At 31.4% G+C, this 20,784-nt stretch overlaps 1 protein-coding gene across 1 annotated transcript in view; it reads left to right on the forward strand.

Annotated features, from left to right (window-relative positions):
- Window positions 1–20,784, forward strand: part of LOC134712724 (dynein axonemal heavy chain 2-like) — a 92,237-nt gene that overhangs the window by 18,505 nt on the left and 52,948 nt on the right. Inside the window, exons 6-28 of the mRNA XM_063574561.1 lie at window positions 222–460; window positions 1,024–1,215; window positions 2,521–2,658; window positions 3,278–3,385; window positions 3,739–3,944; window positions 8,032–8,161; window positions 8,881–9,063; window positions 9,345–9,479; window positions 9,811–9,890; window positions 10,317–10,463; window positions 11,555–11,846; window positions 12,356–12,460; window positions 14,164–14,334; window positions 14,657–14,785; window positions 15,199–15,410; window positions 15,748–15,948; window positions 16,392–16,548; window positions 17,198–17,287; window positions 17,794–18,042; window positions 18,554–18,715; window positions 18,972–19,094; window positions 19,580–19,717; window positions 20,063–20,145. Coding sequence (XP_063430631.1) covers window positions 222–460; window positions 1,024–1,215; window positions 2,521–2,658; window positions 3,278–3,385; window positions 3,739–3,944; window positions 8,032–8,161; window positions 8,881–9,063; window positions 9,345–9,479; window positions 9,811–9,890; window positions 10,317–10,463; window positions 11,555–11,846; window positions 12,356–12,460; window positions 14,164–14,334; window positions 14,657–14,785; window positions 15,199–15,410; window positions 15,748–15,948; window positions 16,392–16,548; window positions 17,198–17,287; window positions 17,794–18,042; window positions 18,554–18,715; window positions 18,972–19,094; window positions 19,580–19,717; window positions 20,063–20,145 — 3,670 coding nt within the window. The remainder of the gene's footprint in view (window positions 1–221; window positions 461–1,023; window positions 1,216–2,520; window positions 2,659–3,277; window positions 3,386–3,738; window positions 3,945–8,031; window positions 8,162–8,880; window positions 9,064–9,344; window positions 9,480–9,810; window positions 9,891–10,316; window positions 10,464–11,554; window positions 11,847–12,355; window positions 12,461–14,163; window positions 14,335–14,656; window positions 14,786–15,198; window positions 15,411–15,747; window positions 15,949–16,391; window positions 16,549–17,197; window positions 17,288–17,793; window positions 18,043–18,553; window positions 18,716–18,971; window positions 19,095–19,579; window positions 19,718–20,062; window positions 20,146–20,784) is intronic.

Consider the following 20,784-nt stretch of genomic DNA (forward strand, 5'->3'; position numbering starts at 1 on the left):
AAAATTGAGAATGGCATTGAGAAATGTGTCAAAGAGACAACAACTCGACCAAAGACAAAACTAAACACTCATTTGTAATCTGTATATAGCTCAAAAGCCTGAGATACATAGTTGAATATCCACTTTAACAGTCCTAAATCTCACAAAAAGGGGTCAAATTGTCAAATTGTATTAATTGATTAAATCTTACAACATTATTCAGTGACATATTATTATTTCAGCTGCTATGATTCACTGGATCAGACAAATCAAAGAAGTTCTTGCTACCCAGAATGCCTATGAAATTGTGGAGAACACTGGTCCCCTGCATGAGATAGAATTCTGGAACAGAAGATGTACCAACTTAACTGGTATCAGTAAACAACTGGACAAGTCTGGTGTCAAGAAAGTTACAGAAATTTTAACATTTGCAAAATCATCATACATTGAGCCATTTCTCAAAGTCTCTGAACAGATCAAGGTAAACACATTTATTTCTCATAGTTTCTAGACAAATTTAGATAATTATTTACTGAAAAACTTACAGGCATAAAACTCTATTCTAAATAAATAATAAATAGTAAGCACAGCAAAAATTGATTAGAAAGAAAATTTGTGACAGTTTGTGACCAAAAAGAGATAGTTATGTTTCAAACATTTGTTTTTCTTACAGGAATTTGCTTATGATTTTAATAAGAAATTTGTACTGTCCAAAGCTTAAGTGTCACTGAGAAAGGTTTTCTCTTTTTGTATCCCAGGACCTCTACTATTAGTCTTTTATTGCTATCATGTTGTTTCTCTTTATAGTCCCTTTTCACAGATTTATTTTTTATTGCCTGTGAAATTATGGAATATTGTGATTTTGGAGGTTTGCCTGATATGGAATAGATGTAATCATGTAGGAACCATTTGTCTTATAAACAATTTTTTGCCATTGCATTTAGAGATTTCAATATGAGTTGCACATTTGAAGAAAAGATTTTAAAACTGTGCTTTTTGAATATCATTTACAGCAACAATTTGAAGATATTATTTCTATTTCAGGAAGGATCAAAGCAAGCAGAAAGTAATTTGAAGTTTTTAATGATGCTGAAAGACCCATGTTATGAGTTATCTCAATCCCAACCAGCAGACATTCCTAAGTTGTTACCTAAAATACTTAACTACATCAGGATAATATGGGTTAATGCCCCTTACTATACTTCCAGAGAGAGACTCACATCATTGTTTAAAAAGGTAAAATCTCTATACTTCATAAGACACATGTATTTGGAGATTTCTCATTTTTTTTTTCAATCCAGATTGATTACCGTAATTGAAATCCTGCATCAACTGTTTCATAAATGTACATATCCAGGATTTTGTTACATGAATGGATAAATTGATATGTAGATAGCTGACAAAATTGAGTTCCTGTTTAAAAAATGTCCTATCATTTCAACTAAATCAATATTTTTTAGTTTATAAGACAATACCACAAAATGTAGAAATATTTAGAATTTATTTGTTTATTTTTTTACTAAGTTCTGGTGAGGTGAACACAAAAAAAAAACACCCACATTTCTTGATAAGTTTGCTATGCATTCTGACCAAAATGAAATTGTAAAACTTTGCATTTGTTTTCAACCAATCAGAAAATAAAAATGATCCTCAAATTTTGGTTTAGGTCAGTAATGAGATAATTAGCTGATGTAGAGCAGCTCTTGATGTAGACCAGCTATTTGATGGTTATGTACAGTCTGGGTTACTTAGAAACATGTATTTTACATTTTTAGGTCAGTAATGAGATAATTAGCCGATGTAGAGCAGCTCTTGATTTAGACAGGCTATTTGATGGCTATGTACAGTCTGGGTTACTGAGATACATGTTTTTTACATTTTTTAGGTCAGTAATGAGATAATTAGCAGATGTAGAGCAGCTCTTGATTTAGACAGGCTATTTGATGGCTATGTACAGTCTGGGTTACTAAGAAACATGTATTTTACATTTTTAGGTCAGTAATGAGATAATTAGCCGATGTAGAGCAGCTCTTGATTTAGACAGGCTATTTGATGGCTATGTACAGTCTGGGCTACTTAGAAACATGTATTTTATATTTTTAGGTCAGTAATGAGATAATTAGCCGATGTAGAGCAGCTCTTGATTTAGACAGGCTATTTGATGGCTATGTACAGTCTGGGTAACTGAGATACATGTTTTTTTACATTTTTTAGGTCAGTAATGAGATAATTAGCAGATGTAGAGAAGCTCTTGATTTAGACAGGCTATTTGATGGCTATGTACAGTCTGGGTTACTTAGAAACATGTATTTTACATTTTTAGGTCAGTAATGAGATAATTAGCCGATGTAGAGCAGCTCTTGATTTAGACAGGCTATTTGATGGCTATGTACAGTCTGGGTTACTTAGAAACATGTATTTTACATTTTTAGGTCAGTAATGAGATAATTAGCCGATGTAGAGCAGCTCTTGATTTAGACAGGCTATTTGATGGCTATGTACAGTCTGGGTTACTTAGAAACATGTATTTTACATTTTTAGGTCAGTAATGAGATAATTAGCCGATGTAGAGCAGCTCTTGATTTAGACAGGCTATTTGATGGCTATGTACAGTCTGGGTTACTGACACTACAGCAGTGTATTGACAGCTGTGAAGTATGGAAAGATCTGTATGAGAAGGTCAGTGAAAAATAAAATAAAAAGTGAATTTAATTGTAAAGTCAAAGTACAAGTGGACTATCAGCCACTGAAGATGGCAAAGTCTGATTTGGGATAGCATGAAAGAATTGTATCAATTAAATTCCCTAATATGTATATTTTTGATTGCTGTTCACAACACTCATTTAAAATATTGTTATAGTATGACATGACCATAAGACATTTATGTAATCCTTTATATAATGATAGTGCAGTAATTGGCTTCTGGTACAGCCATTTTAATTACACTTTTTAAGTTACATATCAGCAGAGGCTACATGTACTACTTGACCAAATAATATAGAATTAAGGAGATGTGCTTGGATTGCCAATAAGACAGCTATCCACTAGAGTTTAAATGACAAAGATAAAAGCAATTATATATGACACAGTGCAGCCTTTAACAATGATAAAAAAACCTATACTGTAAAATCAGCAATAAAAGCCCTAACATGAAAAATGTGAAACCATTTTGCATATTTTATTTTGAATAAGAGTACAAAATTTTATTTCAAACAGTTAACCTGCATCCCAAGCTTCTTAATGTTCCATTGGTTTTATATTTCAGATATAAGTGACATATTATATTTTTTATTTTCAGACCTCCAAAATGCAGCACAAGCTTTCTCCTGTACCATGGGTTCTTGATATAAGTAACATTTTTGCTCAGATAGATGCCTTTGTTCAGAGATGTAAAGATTTGACTGAGGTTAGTATTTTATTTTAAAGGCATAATAAATAAAATTGAGAATGGAAATGGGAAATATGTCAAAGAGGCAACAACCGGATAGAACAGACAACAAAATACTATAAATTTAGAAATTATTGCATGTATTTATTATTCCAATTTTTAGACAACGGACAAAACTGTCCCATAATTTTTTTTTTTTTAAATGTTCAAGTGTAAATGATACACTTAGTAATCTTCTTTCAATAAAACTAGAAGTTGACTAAATGTTAAACCTATTTAGCATACAAAATATGTCTATTATTGTATTACATTGCTGTGAAGTTAAGCACCTATAATGGACTGATAACTATATCTGAATTGATACTTGATAGGTGTGTAATGCCCAGGTTCACTTTGCCAGAATGGAGGATGGTAACAAGAGTGATATGCCACAGTTTGCTGGACAGAAAGGTCCAGAGGTGGCTAAAGGACTTCTTGAAATAGAGAAAACATTTGATAGGATGCTCAGGAACCTTGGACTGGTCAAAAACAAAATATTAGATGTTAAAGTCACTTCATGGCATGATGATTTTAACAGGTTGTTATTGATACTTTTAAATGTATTACTTTACAAACTTACATTATTTTATTTACCCACCAAATATTAACTCAAAAGTATTCTTTATTATCATTAATATTTCTTTTCTATAAAACTTTGTATTCAGAATCTTTTATGATTTTTTTGGGCAAGACTGAACAAATATCAGAATATAAGATTGTTGAATTGTTTAATTTAGACCTTTAAGGTGAGTCACTTACCCTTAAAAGTTATTTTCAGAATGAAGAAACTGCAGTTGCAATGTTAGTTTATGTTTTAAAGACTAAGAATCATGTAAATTGTGACTTATCTGCAGCACTGTGTCTAAACCACACGGGCATAATTTGATCGGACTCAATGGTATCTAACATCCGGCACAATGACGGAACATCAATAGACAGAAGAAAGATAGGTTTCTCCTTATTTTTTTATTTTTTTTATGATATCGAAGAATATGTATACATATACAACTATTTTCTATTGTGAGATGCAATATTTTCTACAACCGTTCTATATTAACGGAGAAATAAGTCAAAATGCATGTCAATATGACGAATTGAGTGAACCTTGCCTCGAAATTGTTTAATTTCTCTTTAAATTGTTCACATTGTACGGAAAAAAGGTACGGGAAGAAAGATACTGACACAGAGATTGCAAAACTAGTCATTATAAACGTCTCAAAACTTGTATTTATGTGTATGGAACGAAAGAAATGGGTCATGTCAAATTAAAATACACCGTTTTCGTCATTGTTGTTTACTACACAACACCCGGTTTCGTCTATATATATCACCCGTTTTTTTATATTTTTTTAAAACCAACAATTTATGAAAAGCAAAGTTAACACGGATCTGAACATTGTCTTTCGAAAGAATTTAAGTATATATGTATTATAAAGTAAACTTGGCGTGTTTACATTTATTTACATAGGTAATTATAGTACTACACATTTTCCTAATGAAAGTCGTATCCGTTATTTCACTGATCTTCAAACTAATTTTAAATGGAATATAAATACTCAATAGCAAACACTGATATCTTATCATTTTTTTAATATTAACATTATGATATTATTTTTATATAGGTTTTGAGATACATCGCAGTATGTGACCCCTTTTTTTTTTACAAAGAAAACCTAATTAACGCTTAAAAAACAAAATTTAAAACATCACCTTAAAGAATGCAGAAATTAAGATTTATATTACTAAGAAGTGTGTAAAGTTTGATGCAATACTGATAAATCATTTTGAGATATGGTGCGACATGTTAAAAAAACCAACTCCTGTTTTACTTACAAAGTTCTGTAACTCAAAAAGATTTAATTTGATTTTCACTAAAAGGTTAACAAATAGTTTGACCATTTCAAGAAATAACTTTGTTAAGTTTCATGAAAACTAGATAAACTGTTCTCAAGTTACGGTGCGACATGTTTACGCTGTACAGAAAGATAGACGGATAGCTAGACGGACGGACGGACAGACCAAATGACTGATAGATGGGGGAACGGACGGATGGAAGGACAGACGGGTGTATACAATAAAATGTCCTGTCAAAATTGGGACAGGCGTGTAAAAACGCAAAGAAATGGAAAAAAAATCGTAATTAATGGTCAATTAGTTTTATAAGGATCTCGGCCACGTCGATTTATTTGTATATTTGTCTGTCTTATCATTTTCCTATATAACTTTTATATATGTAGGACTCTAAAGTGCGATGGTACTCTAAAGTGCGATGGTCACGCTAAAGTACGATGGTCTACGCTAAAGTACGATGGTGTATCACGGAGCGACGCTAAAGTGCGATGGTTGTTTTGTTTACGAACGTACGATTGTATATCATGCTTAAGTGCAATGAACCAATGTAGTAAAGTTCGAGGGATTAGAGCTTATTTCCTAATGCTTGTAGAGTAAGACTTTAGTTAGCTTGCTTGCATATATGCAATATTCGCATAGTTTTCTTCTTCGTAATGAGTACAACTAGATATAGGTAGATGCTGTATGAGTGCCAATGAGACAACTTTTCATCCAACTGCATTAATAATTTATAAAAGTAAACGATTATAAGTCAAGATACGACCTTCAACACAAAGGCATCACTACATGTTATATTTATCTACACTGTACAAAATAATGTTTTAGCGGACAATTTATGATTTACGCATGAATCTACTAAATAACGAAGGAAAATGGTTGATACTTCAGCCAACAAAGCACGGTTAGGTTTAACTTAAAAAAGTCATGGACATTTCGTTTAAAGTTATTTAAAATCAAATACATTTTTTTGTATTTTTAACTTTTGTCTTTCGGCTTGTTTATTTTTCGTTTGTATAAACGACTGTTCACGTCATGTCATAATTCATTGTACGTTTATTACGTCTACACTTTCGCGGACAATCGCACTGTAGCGTGTGTAGGCATCGCACTCTAGCGTAGACCATCGCACTTTAGCGTGACCATCGGACTTTAGCGTCCCCATCGCACTTTAGAGTCCTACATATATATTTGAGAAAAATGTATAGAAATCGATAAAAAGAACTTGATATTCGGCTTTTATTATAATAAACATAATCCAACTCACATAATCCGATTTCCCGATTGTTCCTGTTTTCTCATTTCTTACAATATCTTAATTCAGTATACACTTTATAAGATAAGTGGCGAATCTAGATGACGTATAGGTTGCACGCCCCGACCCCACCTTTGGTTGCCAAAACTATATTGATTCCTGTATTTAACGAATTGTAAAGCAAAAAATAATCAAAATATTGTTCGACTCGCTATGCTCGGCGGTATGAAAAAGTTGTTCGAAATACGCCCACTTTGAAATCAACTGAATCCGTCTGTCTGTATATATTGTCACAATACAAGTCAGTGTACGATCATCATAACACAATGGCGACAGTACAGACTCTTTTTTTTTAATAATGTTAACAAAATAATTATTATTGAATTTTATCGATGACATGAGACTATTATACTAATTTGTACACAGCAGCATAGTTACAATTAGTGATAAATAAATTTTATTTTAATGCATGGTAGTTGTAATCCTACATTCATTTTCTATGTCGATTATGCATGCATATACATTTGTCTTATTATATCCTTCAGAATATTTATTTTTAACGATGGTAGAAAAGATTACATACATGGAATGATTAGATTACTTATAAAGGTGTCCATTCTTTTGTGCGAGAAAATCACATATCAATTGTGTGTTTCGATTTTTAAGACCGTAAACTTTAATTTCAAGTTTAAACATGTTCAACATATTTTCCCATAACTCATATAGAAAACGCATATTTAAAAAGCTTTAATCTCAATATGCTGTTAAAAAAGTTCGGAATGCAAAGTAAAATTAAAATATTTGTGTTCTATAAAAGTAGGAATTTGCTTATTATTTATTTGAATCTGAGACTCTTATAAATGATAAGCCACTGTCCGGCGACGAACTTGTTTTCGAACGACCCACAAAACTCCTTTTGAACGCTGGAGTTAAATAATCAATTATAATGTAATGCGATTATGATTTTTTTTATTTGACCAAACCGGGTTATGCATTTTGAAATCTATGACGAAACCGGGTTGTATACATTGACGAACCAGGCCAGTTCCATTTTGACATGACCCATTTCTTTCGTTCCATACACAGAGTTACAATTATTGAGATGCTCATAATAACTAAATTTGCGATCTCCGTGTCAATATCTATCTTCCCGTACCTTTCTTTCCCTACAATGTGAACGATTTAACGAGAAATTAAACAATTTCTAGGCAAGGTTCACTCAATTAGTCATTTTGACGTGCATTTTTACTGATTTCTCCATTAATATAGAACGGTTGTAGAAAATATTGCATATCACAATAGAAAATAGTTGTATATGTATTTATTTTCTTCGATATCATAAAAAAAATAAGAAAATAAGGAGAAACCTATCTTTCTTCTGTCTATTAATGTTCCGTCATTGTGCCGTATGTTAGATACCATCGAGTCCGAACAAATTTTGCCGGTGTGGTTTAGACACAGTGTGCAGGTAAACTGGAAATGTCAGTGTAAAATAAATAAAAGTGATTTGTATGTACTTTAGATTTCGAGACAATATGAAGGATCTAGAGATCATGATGCAGAATATGATGGACTCGGCATTTGAAACTGTAAAGACAGTCGAAGGAGGTGTGGAATTATTGGATATTTTCTGTCATCTGTCACCAAGGGAGGTAAGTTATGATTTTCTCTGCATTGTGACAAGGGAAGTAAGTTAGGATTTTCTCCGCATTGTGACAAAAGTCACTGATTTTGTCAGCAAGGAAATTATAGAAATCACAAAGAACTTTTACTTATTTAGCAGTTAATTTATTGAATATCTATAGTAGTTGTCATCAAGATAAGTAATGAAGGAATTTTGCAATTTTTACTGTGACAGTTTAAATATGGGATATATTTTCTGTCATATGTTATAAAGGGAGGTAAGTGGACTGTGTGACAGGAATTACAACTTATACTGTCAATACTTGAACTGCCGTCAAAAATAAATTACAAAGTGATGAGAAATTTTGACATTTTTTGACAAGGAAGGTATTTTAAAGTCATAATATATGCTTTTGACAAGGTGACAACAATTGAGGAATGCCTTAACAAATTTTGATGTTTTCTGCCATTTATAATGAAACAAATTTGCCATAGGTTATTTGAATGTAAATATTTCTGATAGGAAAGTGTTAAGTTTTACTAGAAACATATGCTTTTTGGAATATTTTATATCTTTTGGTTAGATTAAAGACTCATGTATTTCAGTTGCTTTTAAAGTAACTTAACTAAACAGATAATAATACAGAAAATAGGCAGTTAAAATAAACTCCTTATGATGTAATAGACAACTAATTCAGAGTTGTAAAATTGTAATATTATCTATTTTAACCATGTTTTATATTTTCAGGCCATTAAGAGGATGATTGATAAGAAGACCAAGGATGTGTTTATAATGTTTAATGCAGAACTAAATTGTGTCAAGGTGGAACTATCCTCCAAACCAGAACTACAAATGTCTGACCATCCAAAGTATGCTGGACTAGCTCTGTGGGCCAGACATCTCAGGAATAGAATACAAAGAAACATGAATGTAAGGTTAACAGTCTGTATTCATATATATCAATGTGATATACACAGGTTTTCTTGTTAAAAAATTGTCACATTTAATCATTGTCAGTTATTTGTAGGAATGTTTTTTTTCTATTCCAAAATGATTCCTTTTGTCAAAAAAATATTATTTGTTTATCATCTACAAATTTGCAAATGTTTTCTTGATTTCATATTTGGATTAAATAGAATTAGACATAGGTATTCTTTAATCTGCCAACATTTATTAAAGCTAAGTTTATTCTATCTTTTATTTATAAACAGTTGCTATCAAAGTCCCATTTCCTGCCCTTTACTGGGACTGGAGAAGAGGTTAGAGGTGCCTTTATACAGTTAAATCAGGCTCTTGATGAGTACATGAGGAAAACCTTTCATGAGTGGACTTTGTGTATTGTTAAAGTAAGTACTTTTTGTTTGAAGACTTTTTTTTTTTAGAAAATAATCAGTTCAGTAAAAAGTCAAAGAGGACATACATTGAAAATTATTTCAGAAACATTGTTTATAGACTGTTAAGTTGATTTATGCAATGAAACATTATTCAGAGCTTTATATATGGTTGGCCACTTGTCACCTACACCAGATTTAAATTATATATATATGGTTTGGCTACTTATCATTTAGACCAGATTCAGAGCTTAATATATTGTATGGTCTGTGTATTGACATGTAAAACTCTTTGTAATATATATATATATAAATATGTATATAAATGGAGAATCTGATGTTTTAGGATCCAATGAAGTTACTTGACATTCCCCTGATGTGTAGAAGTACTGAGAGACCTCCAATGTTAGATATCAATTTTGACAAGTAAGTTATTTCAAATGTAAATTTATGAACTAAAACACACTTAAAAGTTGAATTTCTGTTGTAAGAGAAAGAAAGACCTTATTTTAGATATCACTTTCGACAGTTCAGAGAACTTCTAAGGTGGGATCAATTTTGATACTGGAGAAGATTTTATTTGAGATATATCAGTTATGATAGATAGGAAACGTTCCAAGGTAGGGATCAATTTTGGAGCAAGAGGAGATCTCATTTTAGATATCACTCAAGACAGATGAGAGACACGCTAAGGTTTAATATCAGTTTTGACCATAGAAAACCCATATCAGTTGTGACATATAAGAGACTGTCATTGATTGGATATTACTATTCTAATTGTTCATTTAGTTCATGTTTTTTCTCTCTCACAAAAGTAGAAAAGTTCTATATTTTTTTATATTTTAATTTCAGGAGACTTGATAAGCTTTTCCAGGAGGTACATTATTGGGAGAGATTGAATTTTGATATTCCTCACTATGTACGCATGGCTTACAACAGAAGGGAAGATCTCAGAAATTTGAAAGAGCATGTTCTCTTGGTTGTCAGAGATTATAACAGGTATGATAAAGTACAATATAAAAATATGTTCATTTTGTTCTCATAGATAATTACAAGCATGGTCTATATAAATAATAAAAGATCAATGTAAGATATATCTCAGATGCTGTAGTACCGTATTCAGCCATGTATAGTCAGCAGTTATGTAAAGTCTGCACCCCTTTTAATCCCCCAAAACCTAACTATAATTTAAGAGCTCACACTACTTAAGAATCATAAAGAGAAGTGACTTATTTATTTTATTTAATAGGAAGAATTTGTAATACCTCAGAAAGAGTTGCTTGTTCAATCCCTGCATACAATTCGTTTGGTTTAACATTATTGCTTTAATTTTGACATTTGTATCCTATTTATGCCATTCTTTTATTTGGCATATTAAAAAGTAATCTGACTGCCCTAGTCACCCTGTAAAGTGAGCCTTGAGTTTGATATTTATTCATATGAACTTCATTAAAGCCAAGATTGTGTAATCTGCTGGGAAGTCACTGTTTGTTCTTTATATTTTCATATTTTAAAATTTTTCATTTACCCAGTAGGCTTGAGTTTTTTGTTTATGTTTAATAATATTTAAGTGTGTGAATTCTTGGGAAAATTGTGAAAGGATAGGTTTTGCAAAATAAAATACAATGTACTCACATTTCTAATTAAAACTTTATTGTGCATGCAACATTTCCTGAAATCCCATTATGTAACTCATATATTTTCCACATTGTTTTACTATTGTCATAATGAATTCTTGCAAAACATTTTTTAACTTCAGTTATCTAAAACAGTCAATCTTTTTAATATGCCCCATTTATGGTCATTATGTTTTCTGGTCTGTTGGTCCGTCAGTTCGTCTGTCCCGCTCCAGGTTATAGTTTTTGGTCAAGGTAGTTTTTGATGAAGTTGAAGTCCAATCAACTTGAAACTTAGTAAACATGTTTTTTTTTTCTAATTTCAATGCTAAATTAGATTTTTTACCCAGGTAACCCCATTTTCATAGTCCACTGGACATAGAAAACGAGAATGTGTACTAGGATCACAATCTTGTTGGAATATTTATTAATATACAGTGGATGCTGTTAAAAAAATTATAATCTCTGTTTCAGGATCATAGCAGCATTGTCATTTGAAGAAAGAGCCCTGTTCAGAGAGAGAATAAGATTCCTTGATAAAAAGATCCACCCTGGTTTGTCTAAACTAACATGGGTGTCACATGGTATATCTGAATACTTTGTTACTGATTGTCGAAATAATGCCAGCAAAGTACAAGTAATTGTTGATGATTATAAAGGAGCTAACACAGAGATTGCTGATCAGTGTGTGAAAATCAGTGAACTATTATTGATTAAGATTTTTCCTGGGAAAGTTTATGAGAAAATGGATTTTGATTCATATCAAGTAAGTCAGTTTTAAATTAAGAACAGCTGAAAAGGGTTTTTATGCCCAGCTGTCACTGGAGGTGGCATTATGTGTTACCCAGATTTGGTCTGTCTATACATATGTCCCAAAATTCCTAATATAAATCAGACCTAACATGGGATTTGAAATTAAATTTGATGTATTGAAATAATGTCTAAATTTAAGATTACAACTACTAGTAATTGTGTGACATTTGTGAACAATATGGACATTATGGTACACTTACATATATATCACTATGATAATTACAGTTATTTAATGCCTATTATCCTTCAAAGTAATGTTCAAGTTGATTATAATTATCCTTTTTTGGAGGAGAGCTTATACCACTAATTTGTATCTGGCTAAAAAAAAGTTTATTAGGTAGAGGTATGTGTACCTTTAATTAGTTAATATCAGATTAAAAGTTGATGACAAGTCCAATGAAAATGACAAAGTAAATATCAAATGTTTCATTTTTCTTAATTTTTCTTGTTTTTCTATTTCAGACTAAACATAGAGAGATTGTTACAAAAAGATTGACACAGATACATGAGAATATTGTCAGGACAATGAAGAAAACCCATGAAATATTCAGAGTGGACGGTAGTGAGGTATATTGTAACAATACTCTAGATCCTCATAATCTAAGTTCACATTTATCTAAATCCTCTTTATTTATTTTCACATTTCATCAGATCCTCCAAGTCTATTTTCACATTTCCCTAAAAAGTGATTTTTATATTTCGTTCTTATGTTGTACTGTTATACCACTGTCCCATGGGGAGGGTTGGGATCCCTCTAACATGTTTAACCCCGCCACATTATTTATGTATGTGCCTGTCCTAAGTCAGGAGCCTGTAATTCAGTGGTCGTTTGTTTTTGTGTTACATATTTGTTTTTTTGTTCATTTATTTACATAAATGAGGCCGTTTGTTTTCTTGTTTGAATTGTTTTCATTGTCTTATCAGGGCCTTTTATAGCTGACTATGCGGTATGGGCTTTGCTCATTGTTGAAGGCTGTATGGTGACCTATAGTTGTTAATGTTTGTGTCATTTTGGTCTTTTGTGGATAGTTGTCTCATTTGCAATTATACCCCATCTTCTTTTTTATATAATCTATTTTTTATATATCTAGATCATCATAAATTATTCTCACATGCTTCTAAATCATAGTCATGAGCTAAGCAAGGCTAATAAAAATTAAAATTGTTCAGTTAACAGATTTTTGTAAAGTCTAGCAGTCAGTATAAGTTCAATTTAGCGAGTATTAGAAGGGAGTTGTGCATCTATTACATGGTGACAGAAGGTTGTAACTCTTGCACAAATTTTGTCAATCAAGACGTTCAAAATAACGGAAAAGAAAGTGATTGTTTATTCATTACACAAATCCCCAACTAGACAGACTTAAAGAAATAGAACAGAACATATTTTACTTTTCTACACCTCAAAGCCAGTGATACCTTAACATTAAATCTCACAGCTTACTGCAAGTTAAAGATGGTCCTATGACCTATGCTCTGATTAATCTTCAAGTGTCATGTAACAATTCCTTATTATTATTATGTAAAATTTGATTTATTTGGATGCAATATTTTGAGAGTCTAAGTAATGGCATACAAAGGAGTAGGTCCAGTAAGACCCCTTTTTGGCCCCAAAATATAGCAGGTTTACAAAATTGTGAAAATTATAATTTTTAGTTATTTATTGGACAGAAGAATGCTTCTGCTACATAAATATGGGCTGTTTTTGACCCTACCATGCACATAAATCGGATAGTAGCACCATTAAGTCATGCTAAATTACTGAAATCTTCACAATTCTACCATGTTAGTTAAATTTTAGACGGTTTCTGTTTAAAACGAAAGTGGCCTCATTTGTTTTTGACAAAAACCATCTGAAAAGGGACATTTTTCGGCATATTTGGTACATTTTTAATATTTAAGCTATAATCAGGTCGTTTTTGATGACTAAATCAATTAAAATCTTTCACATAACCTAATTGTTTCAAATGAAATAGACACTCAAGTGTTTAAAAAGTGGTCAAAATCTTTCATCAGATGAACCTGAAATTTGAGGCCAAAATCTGTCCTTACCGGACCTACTCCTTTGCATACAAGTATAAATGGATCTTTTATAGCCTTTACATATATTTCTAACCATATGATATAATTTACATATAATTTTTACCATATGATCTACATATAATTCTTTTTACCATATGCTCTTATATATAATTCTTACCATATGATCTTACATATAATTCTTACCATTTGATCTACTTTAAATATAATTTTTACCATATGATGTTCTTTAGGTGCAGGTACACTGGCATAAATATACAGAGAAAATGGATAAAATGGTGGAAGAAGCTTTCAGACTAAATGTGAAATGGTCTCTACAGGAATTGTCTAAAGCCATAAATGGAGATGGCAAAAATCCACCAAACCCTATGTTCAAGGTTAAAGTCTTGCTCAAGGATAAAAAGGTAAATAAATAATATGGGTTTCTATCCATGAAACAAAATCAGTATGTAAACAGCAAAATCTACAAATAGCAAAGGAACAAAAGGATCATGGTTCGTATTGTTGTTCTTCATCTCAAAGTCACAGTTAGGCTTTCAACATAGAGGAAAAAGTTTTCACCTAACTGCAAGTTTAAGACACCAGTTTCAGCTGGGTTTTTTTTTGCAAACTAATGATCACGTGACATTAGTGAATTAATGAACAAAGCTGTGGAGTAATATCAATGAAATAAATCTGGCAAAGAAATCAAAGGTAACACAATTTCCTGGTTTTGCTATATTTCAGGTTGAGTTTGAGCCATCCCTATCAGAGCTAGCCTATGCTGTCAGCAGTGAATATGGCTATATAACTAGTGCTTTATCACAGATACAGAGACTACCCAGTCTGTTGACACCAAAAGAAAGTGTCAAAGAGGTCAGATATTAAATAATTCACATATTTTGTCTGAGTTGAATTGATAAACTGAAAACCTTATTTTAATTTAAAGAAATGGTACCTTCTGAATATTCACTAAATCTGTAAAAGTCTAAAATACAACTGCATTGTAAATTACCAAATACATTTATATCTACCATCCCAACTGCCTAAAACATATAGTATTTATATCATCCATGATACTATAGTTTGAGTCTTACATTTTAAAAGGTTTCTTTGAATCTTCTACCTAAAGCCTCACCCACAGAAATATGCATTTTGAAATCCATATTACGACAGACATTGCAAGTTTCATTGTGATGTCACACACTTGTACCCCATGTTTTGTTGAGATTAGAACATGGTTTTGTTTACTGAATGGGATAGAAGAGCATTTTATTTCTATCTTTAAGCCAATCTATGAAATGATAGCAAGAAGTGAAGAGGCCAGGAAGATCCACAGTGTTATAAACACAGGAATGCAGACTAATGCCACTCACATGCTGAACTATATAAAGACCTGGGACAATTACCGTGAGATCTGGGAGATAGACAAAGGAATGTTTATACAACGCTATCAGAACCTTGGTCCAGTTGTTTCATCTTTTGACTCTGACATTGCTAGGTAAGATGCCAAAGTTTTTTTAGCTGTAAAATATTCCACTCTGATCATGGTGTCCTAGAGTTGGTAGGATTCTATTTTAAATAAAACATAAAATACTGACTCTTTATTATTTCAACTACAAATGTAACTACATACATCACAAGATAGGTAACAGAAACCAGCAACCCTTTAAATGACATTATACCCCCTTCTAAATAAAGCTGTTGTTATTAGTGATAGTTCAATCTATCTGCCCAGGCTTTGAATCTACAACTTTTCTAAGACCAGTTGTTAGAAATTTTTACTTTATGATTACCAACTGTTCACCTTTGAACTTTGCCATTATGAATTATTACAGATATGATGAAGTTGCCAATAATGTGGAGGCTCATGAGACCATAGAAATCATACAGTTTATGATGATTGATTGTTCTCCGCTGAAGACAGCCATTATGAGCCACTGTCGAGAGTGGCAAACAAAGTTCACACAATTATTGAAGAAAATGTCCATCACCAGTCTGATGGATCTTCAGGATTACCTAGTGGAAAATGGAGACAGGTGAAAAGATTTGTCTTACTCAAAGTTTTCTGTATAGTGTAACATAGACAGTCAGGCTTTTGATAGTTTTTTTGTTTTGGTCATAATGTTTGTTTTCCTTGTGGTTTTTGATTGCCTTGCATGGATTAACTTTAAGACATACTGCATTTTCCTTTTTGTATGTTTATAACCATTTTCAAACACATTTGTATGAATGGATGAACTTATGTTCCAAGACTTTTAGATACTTAAGTAGCATAAACCACTAGCACAGGATAAACAAAATATATATGATATAATTTCTGTGCATAAAACACATGTTTCTTGATTTGCCTTCAACAGCCCACGAACAAAAGTTTGGAAATACAACAATGTAAAACTTGTGTGAGAGCATAAAACCAAAAGGGCCATTTCAGTCAAAATCATCTTTACTGTTAACTAATTATTGTAGTTTAATTTTACAGAATAAATCAGCTTCCCCAGACATTATCAGAATTAGGTATAAGTTTAAACTTATGGGACAAATTACATAATGAGCTGGAAGCGACAGAGGAAAAGTTTGCACCACTGGCAGAACAATTTCAGGTTCTGGAGAAATATCAAGTTACAGTAGAAGAAAAGGTATAAATAAAAGTAGAATAAAATTTTTGTTTTCTGATTTAACCCAAGGGGGACTGGGTATAGAAATATGATCATCCCTTGGTCTTCTTCATACTGGACATAAAACCCTCTCAAAGTTGGGTGTCTGTTTGGTTGTGCAGGATGTACAAATTCCTTATCATGTGAGGTCAGAATGGGGAAATTTTATCAGAAGACTTATCATGTACCAAATAGTTGCCACTGGACATTAAGTGTACTGTAGATCTCTTTCATGCAATGTAAATTTGAAGTTTCTATATTTTCCAAAGGAGAAATGTCCAATGATTGTATATACTTTTATTAAGGAGCACTATGTGCTTTTATATAAAGCATTATGAAAATAATTCTATAAATATTTTAACTAAACCTTATTTATTGACAATACGACATACATGTTAAACGAGGGAGACAATCACAATTTGTGTGCATTATGGATATTCTAACCAATATATAAGGTATAATTTGACCTGTGTATGAGAGATATTAAGAACAATTAATACTGTAAGGTTCTACCAATCATTGATATATAGGACTTTAGAATTAGGAAAGCAATATATTATCTGCCATTTCTGTTTCTATAATTTGATTTGATGACATCTTTGAAATTTGTTTTGAACACTTTCTCTTACAGTATTTGACGACACAAGAAAAGTTAAAAGATGAGTGGTTTATATTCCAAGAGAGTTTGAAAGAGGCTGAAGGCATGTTGAAGAAACATAAGGTATATATTTGTAGTGAACACAAACATTGATTGCTGGATTTTTTTTTATATTGTATTTAATTCACCTACATATTGCTTGATATATCTACCTTATTTGGCATACCCATAAATAAATGGAGTTGTTAGTTAAATTCCTGTAAAAACCATGTCTATCCTTTGTTTAGTGCATATTTTGATAGCAAAGGTGTGAAGAAATAGAAGTTTCTTTATAATGGAAGCTCCAAATTGAAAAAAAATATTATGGAATATTATTTCCACTGGAATAAATATTACAGTATATGTTCCAAATATGAATAAATATTACAGTATATGTTCCAAATGGAATAAATGGTATAGAACATTTGTTCCAATATCATCAGATTTTATGACATTGTTTATAACAAAGTGTCCAGTGGAACATATAAATATATGTTGACAGAAGGCATTATCTTTTATCATTAAGTTTGTGCACCTGTCTGTTAGTCTGTATATGCAACTCTTTTAAAAATTATTATATGTGTTTTCAGGATATATTTAAAGCAGGATTACTAGCTCAATCTGATGAGTTCAAGAAAAAAGTACATTTCTTGTTAGATAACTTTCAGAAGAATGGACCGTTCACTAGTACTATAGGGACAGGAGAAGCTTTAGAGAGTATCAGTGTAGTTCAGGAACAACTCATGGCCTTCAAGAAAGCTCAACAGGAGATTAGAGATGGGCTTAATATCTTCAAAATAGATCAGCCACCAAATAAAGAAATAGCTTTTATGGAGAAGGTAGGAAAATAGAAATGTTCTCACTATATTCATGATTATAGACCAGCCCCTAATAAAGAAATGTTTTTTTTTATTGTTAAAAAATAGAAATAGGTCTCATTATATTCATGATCATAGACCAGACTCTTAATAAAGAAATGGTTTCTTGAAAAAAAGGAAAATATAGATGGTCTCATTATATTTGAATTTAGAAGACATAAAATGCAACATATTACAAATGGCCTTATTAACTTAAGTATAGATAAAACACTTTATCAAACATACAAACAAATGCTAACCTTATAAATAAAAAATGAAATCTATGAGGTATAAAAATACCACTGGTAAGTTTTGACTGTTAATTGAATAAGTTTGCTTCGGAAATATAAGTTATTGACTTTTTGAAGAGGTGGATGCAATGGTTCATCAACCTCAGAGTAAAACTATATTTTCACAGATATAGTTTTACCAGAGGAATGAGAATTTGTAAGCTTAAACTGGTTGGTTCAATAACCTGGTTGTTTTATTATAGGATTTACAATATATAGAAGATATCTGGTTGATGAACAAAGAATGGGAGACATCGTGGGCTGAATGGAAAGTGAACAAGTTTGTAGATCTACAGACAGAGACCATGGAAGCATCAGCTATAGCTGATCATAAGAAACTATTGAAGTATAGTAAACTATTAGCGGTAAGTACTCAAAACAGTTTGCTTTCAAAGCAGCATTTTATTCTCATATATTTACAAAATAAAAGAAAAGCCTTTAGGTTTGTTTCCTACCAGAATTACATCCTATAACCCCTCACAGAGCTACTTGTATGCTGAAATATAATTACTGTTATTAATAGGCTATTTAAATATAAATATTTTTCTTCCTGAACAATTGCTTATATACTTCCATGCTTATACAAACATGTTCTATATCTATGATAACTATTCATTTCAGGACAGGAACTGGGAAGTTGTTGAGACAAGTAAAAACCGTGTTGATCAGTTCAAACGTACCATGCCCCTGATAAATGACCTGAAAAATACCGCCATGAGAAAAAGACATTGGGACAAAATCCAGGTATTACAGTGTTACATGTATCTCAGAAATAGATTATATCATTATAAATAGATTCTTGCAAACAGAGTTGGGTTTCACTTTGTCTTTCAGTTATGACATTAAGTTTTACTTTGTCTTTTATTAAAGACATCAAGTTTCACTTTGTCATTCAGTAATAACATCAAGTTTCTTTTATTCTTTTAGTAATGACATAAAGTTTCACTTATTCAACCAGTGTAGACATTAAGTTTCACATTGAGTTTTAGTGATGACATTAGGTTCCACTTTGTCCTTAAAGTAATGACATATTCTTTGTTTAATGATAATTCGTTTCACTTCGTCTTTGGTTTAACAATTAAGTTTCATTTAACCACTAGTAAAACAAAACAGATTTACTTCACTTTTTCTTTAGTAATGGCATTAGTTTCACTTTGTCTTTAGTAATGGCATTAAATTTCACTTTTTCTTTAGTTTCACTTTGTCTTTAGTTCCACTTTGTATTACAGAATGAGATGGGGAAGGATTTTGATCATAAATCCAATGATTTTACTCTAGAGAAGATTATAGAGATGGGATTTGATCATTATGCAGAACTTATACATGATATATCAGAGGCTGCTACTAAGGAGCTAGTCATTGAACAGGTAATTATACATTCAGATATATAATTTATAGATTAGTTAGACATTGAGCTAGTTATTACAGTCTTCATAATGAATAGATGAAAGTCACCTTTGACAGTAATTGTCATGTGGAATATTTTAAATGAAGTGATAGAAATATAAAGCAGAAATACACACCCAGTTTGTAATAAAATCTATATTATATTTTTATAATAGCAAAACAAAATACATATATGTTAAAAAAAATGAATTCTGATTAAGTTAAAATAAATGCATTTAAAATTTTGTTGCTTTAAGCTCTCTTTGCTACTAAATTTCAACTTGTTTCTATTTAAATAAATTAAATGTGTAATGTATTTGTTGCAGGGACTTGAAGTAATAGAAGCAGTATGGAATACAACAGATCTTGAAATTATACCATATAAAGATAGGGGTCACTACAAGCTTGTGTAAGTATTAGAAATTATACCATATAAAGATAGGGGTCACCACAAGCTTGTGTAAGTATTAGAAATTATACCATATAAAGATAGGGGTCACTACAAGCTTGTGTAAGTATTAGAAATTATACCATATAAAGATAGGGGTCACTACAAGCTTGTGTAAGTATTAGAAATTATACCATATAAAGATAGGGGTCACTACAAGCTTGTGTAAGTATTAGAAATTATACCATATAAAGATAGGGGTCACTACAAGCTTGTGTAAGTATTAGAAATTATACCATATAAAGATAGGGGTCACTACAAGCTTGTGTAAGTATTAGAAATTATACCGTATAAAGATAGGGGTCACTACAAGCTTGTGTAAGTATTATAAGATCAAAGGACATTGAGAGGTATTGGTAATCTCATAAAAAGTTCTCCTCCCATCCATGACACAAAATCAGTTAATGTAAAACAGCCCCATGCATTGGTTTGAGTGGAATTCTTTGCAAAAATAATTTGGATAGACTTTGTAAGATGTGAAAGTTTTTCTTTATAAAAATATCGGTAAACATAAGCTTATTTGAGTATTTTGTCAACGTTTCACCTTATGAAAATAGAGGTCACCGGTATAATTTTCAAGGTTTTTTACCTTATAAAGTT

The sequence above is a fragment of the Mytilus trossulus genome, chromosome 3, assembly GCF_036588685.1.
Source record: "Mytilus trossulus isolate FHL-02 chromosome 3, PNRI_Mtr1.1.1.hap1, whole genome shotgun sequence".
NCBI lineage: Eukaryota > Metazoa > Mollusca > Bivalvia > Mytilida > Mytilidae > Mytilus > Mytilus trossulus.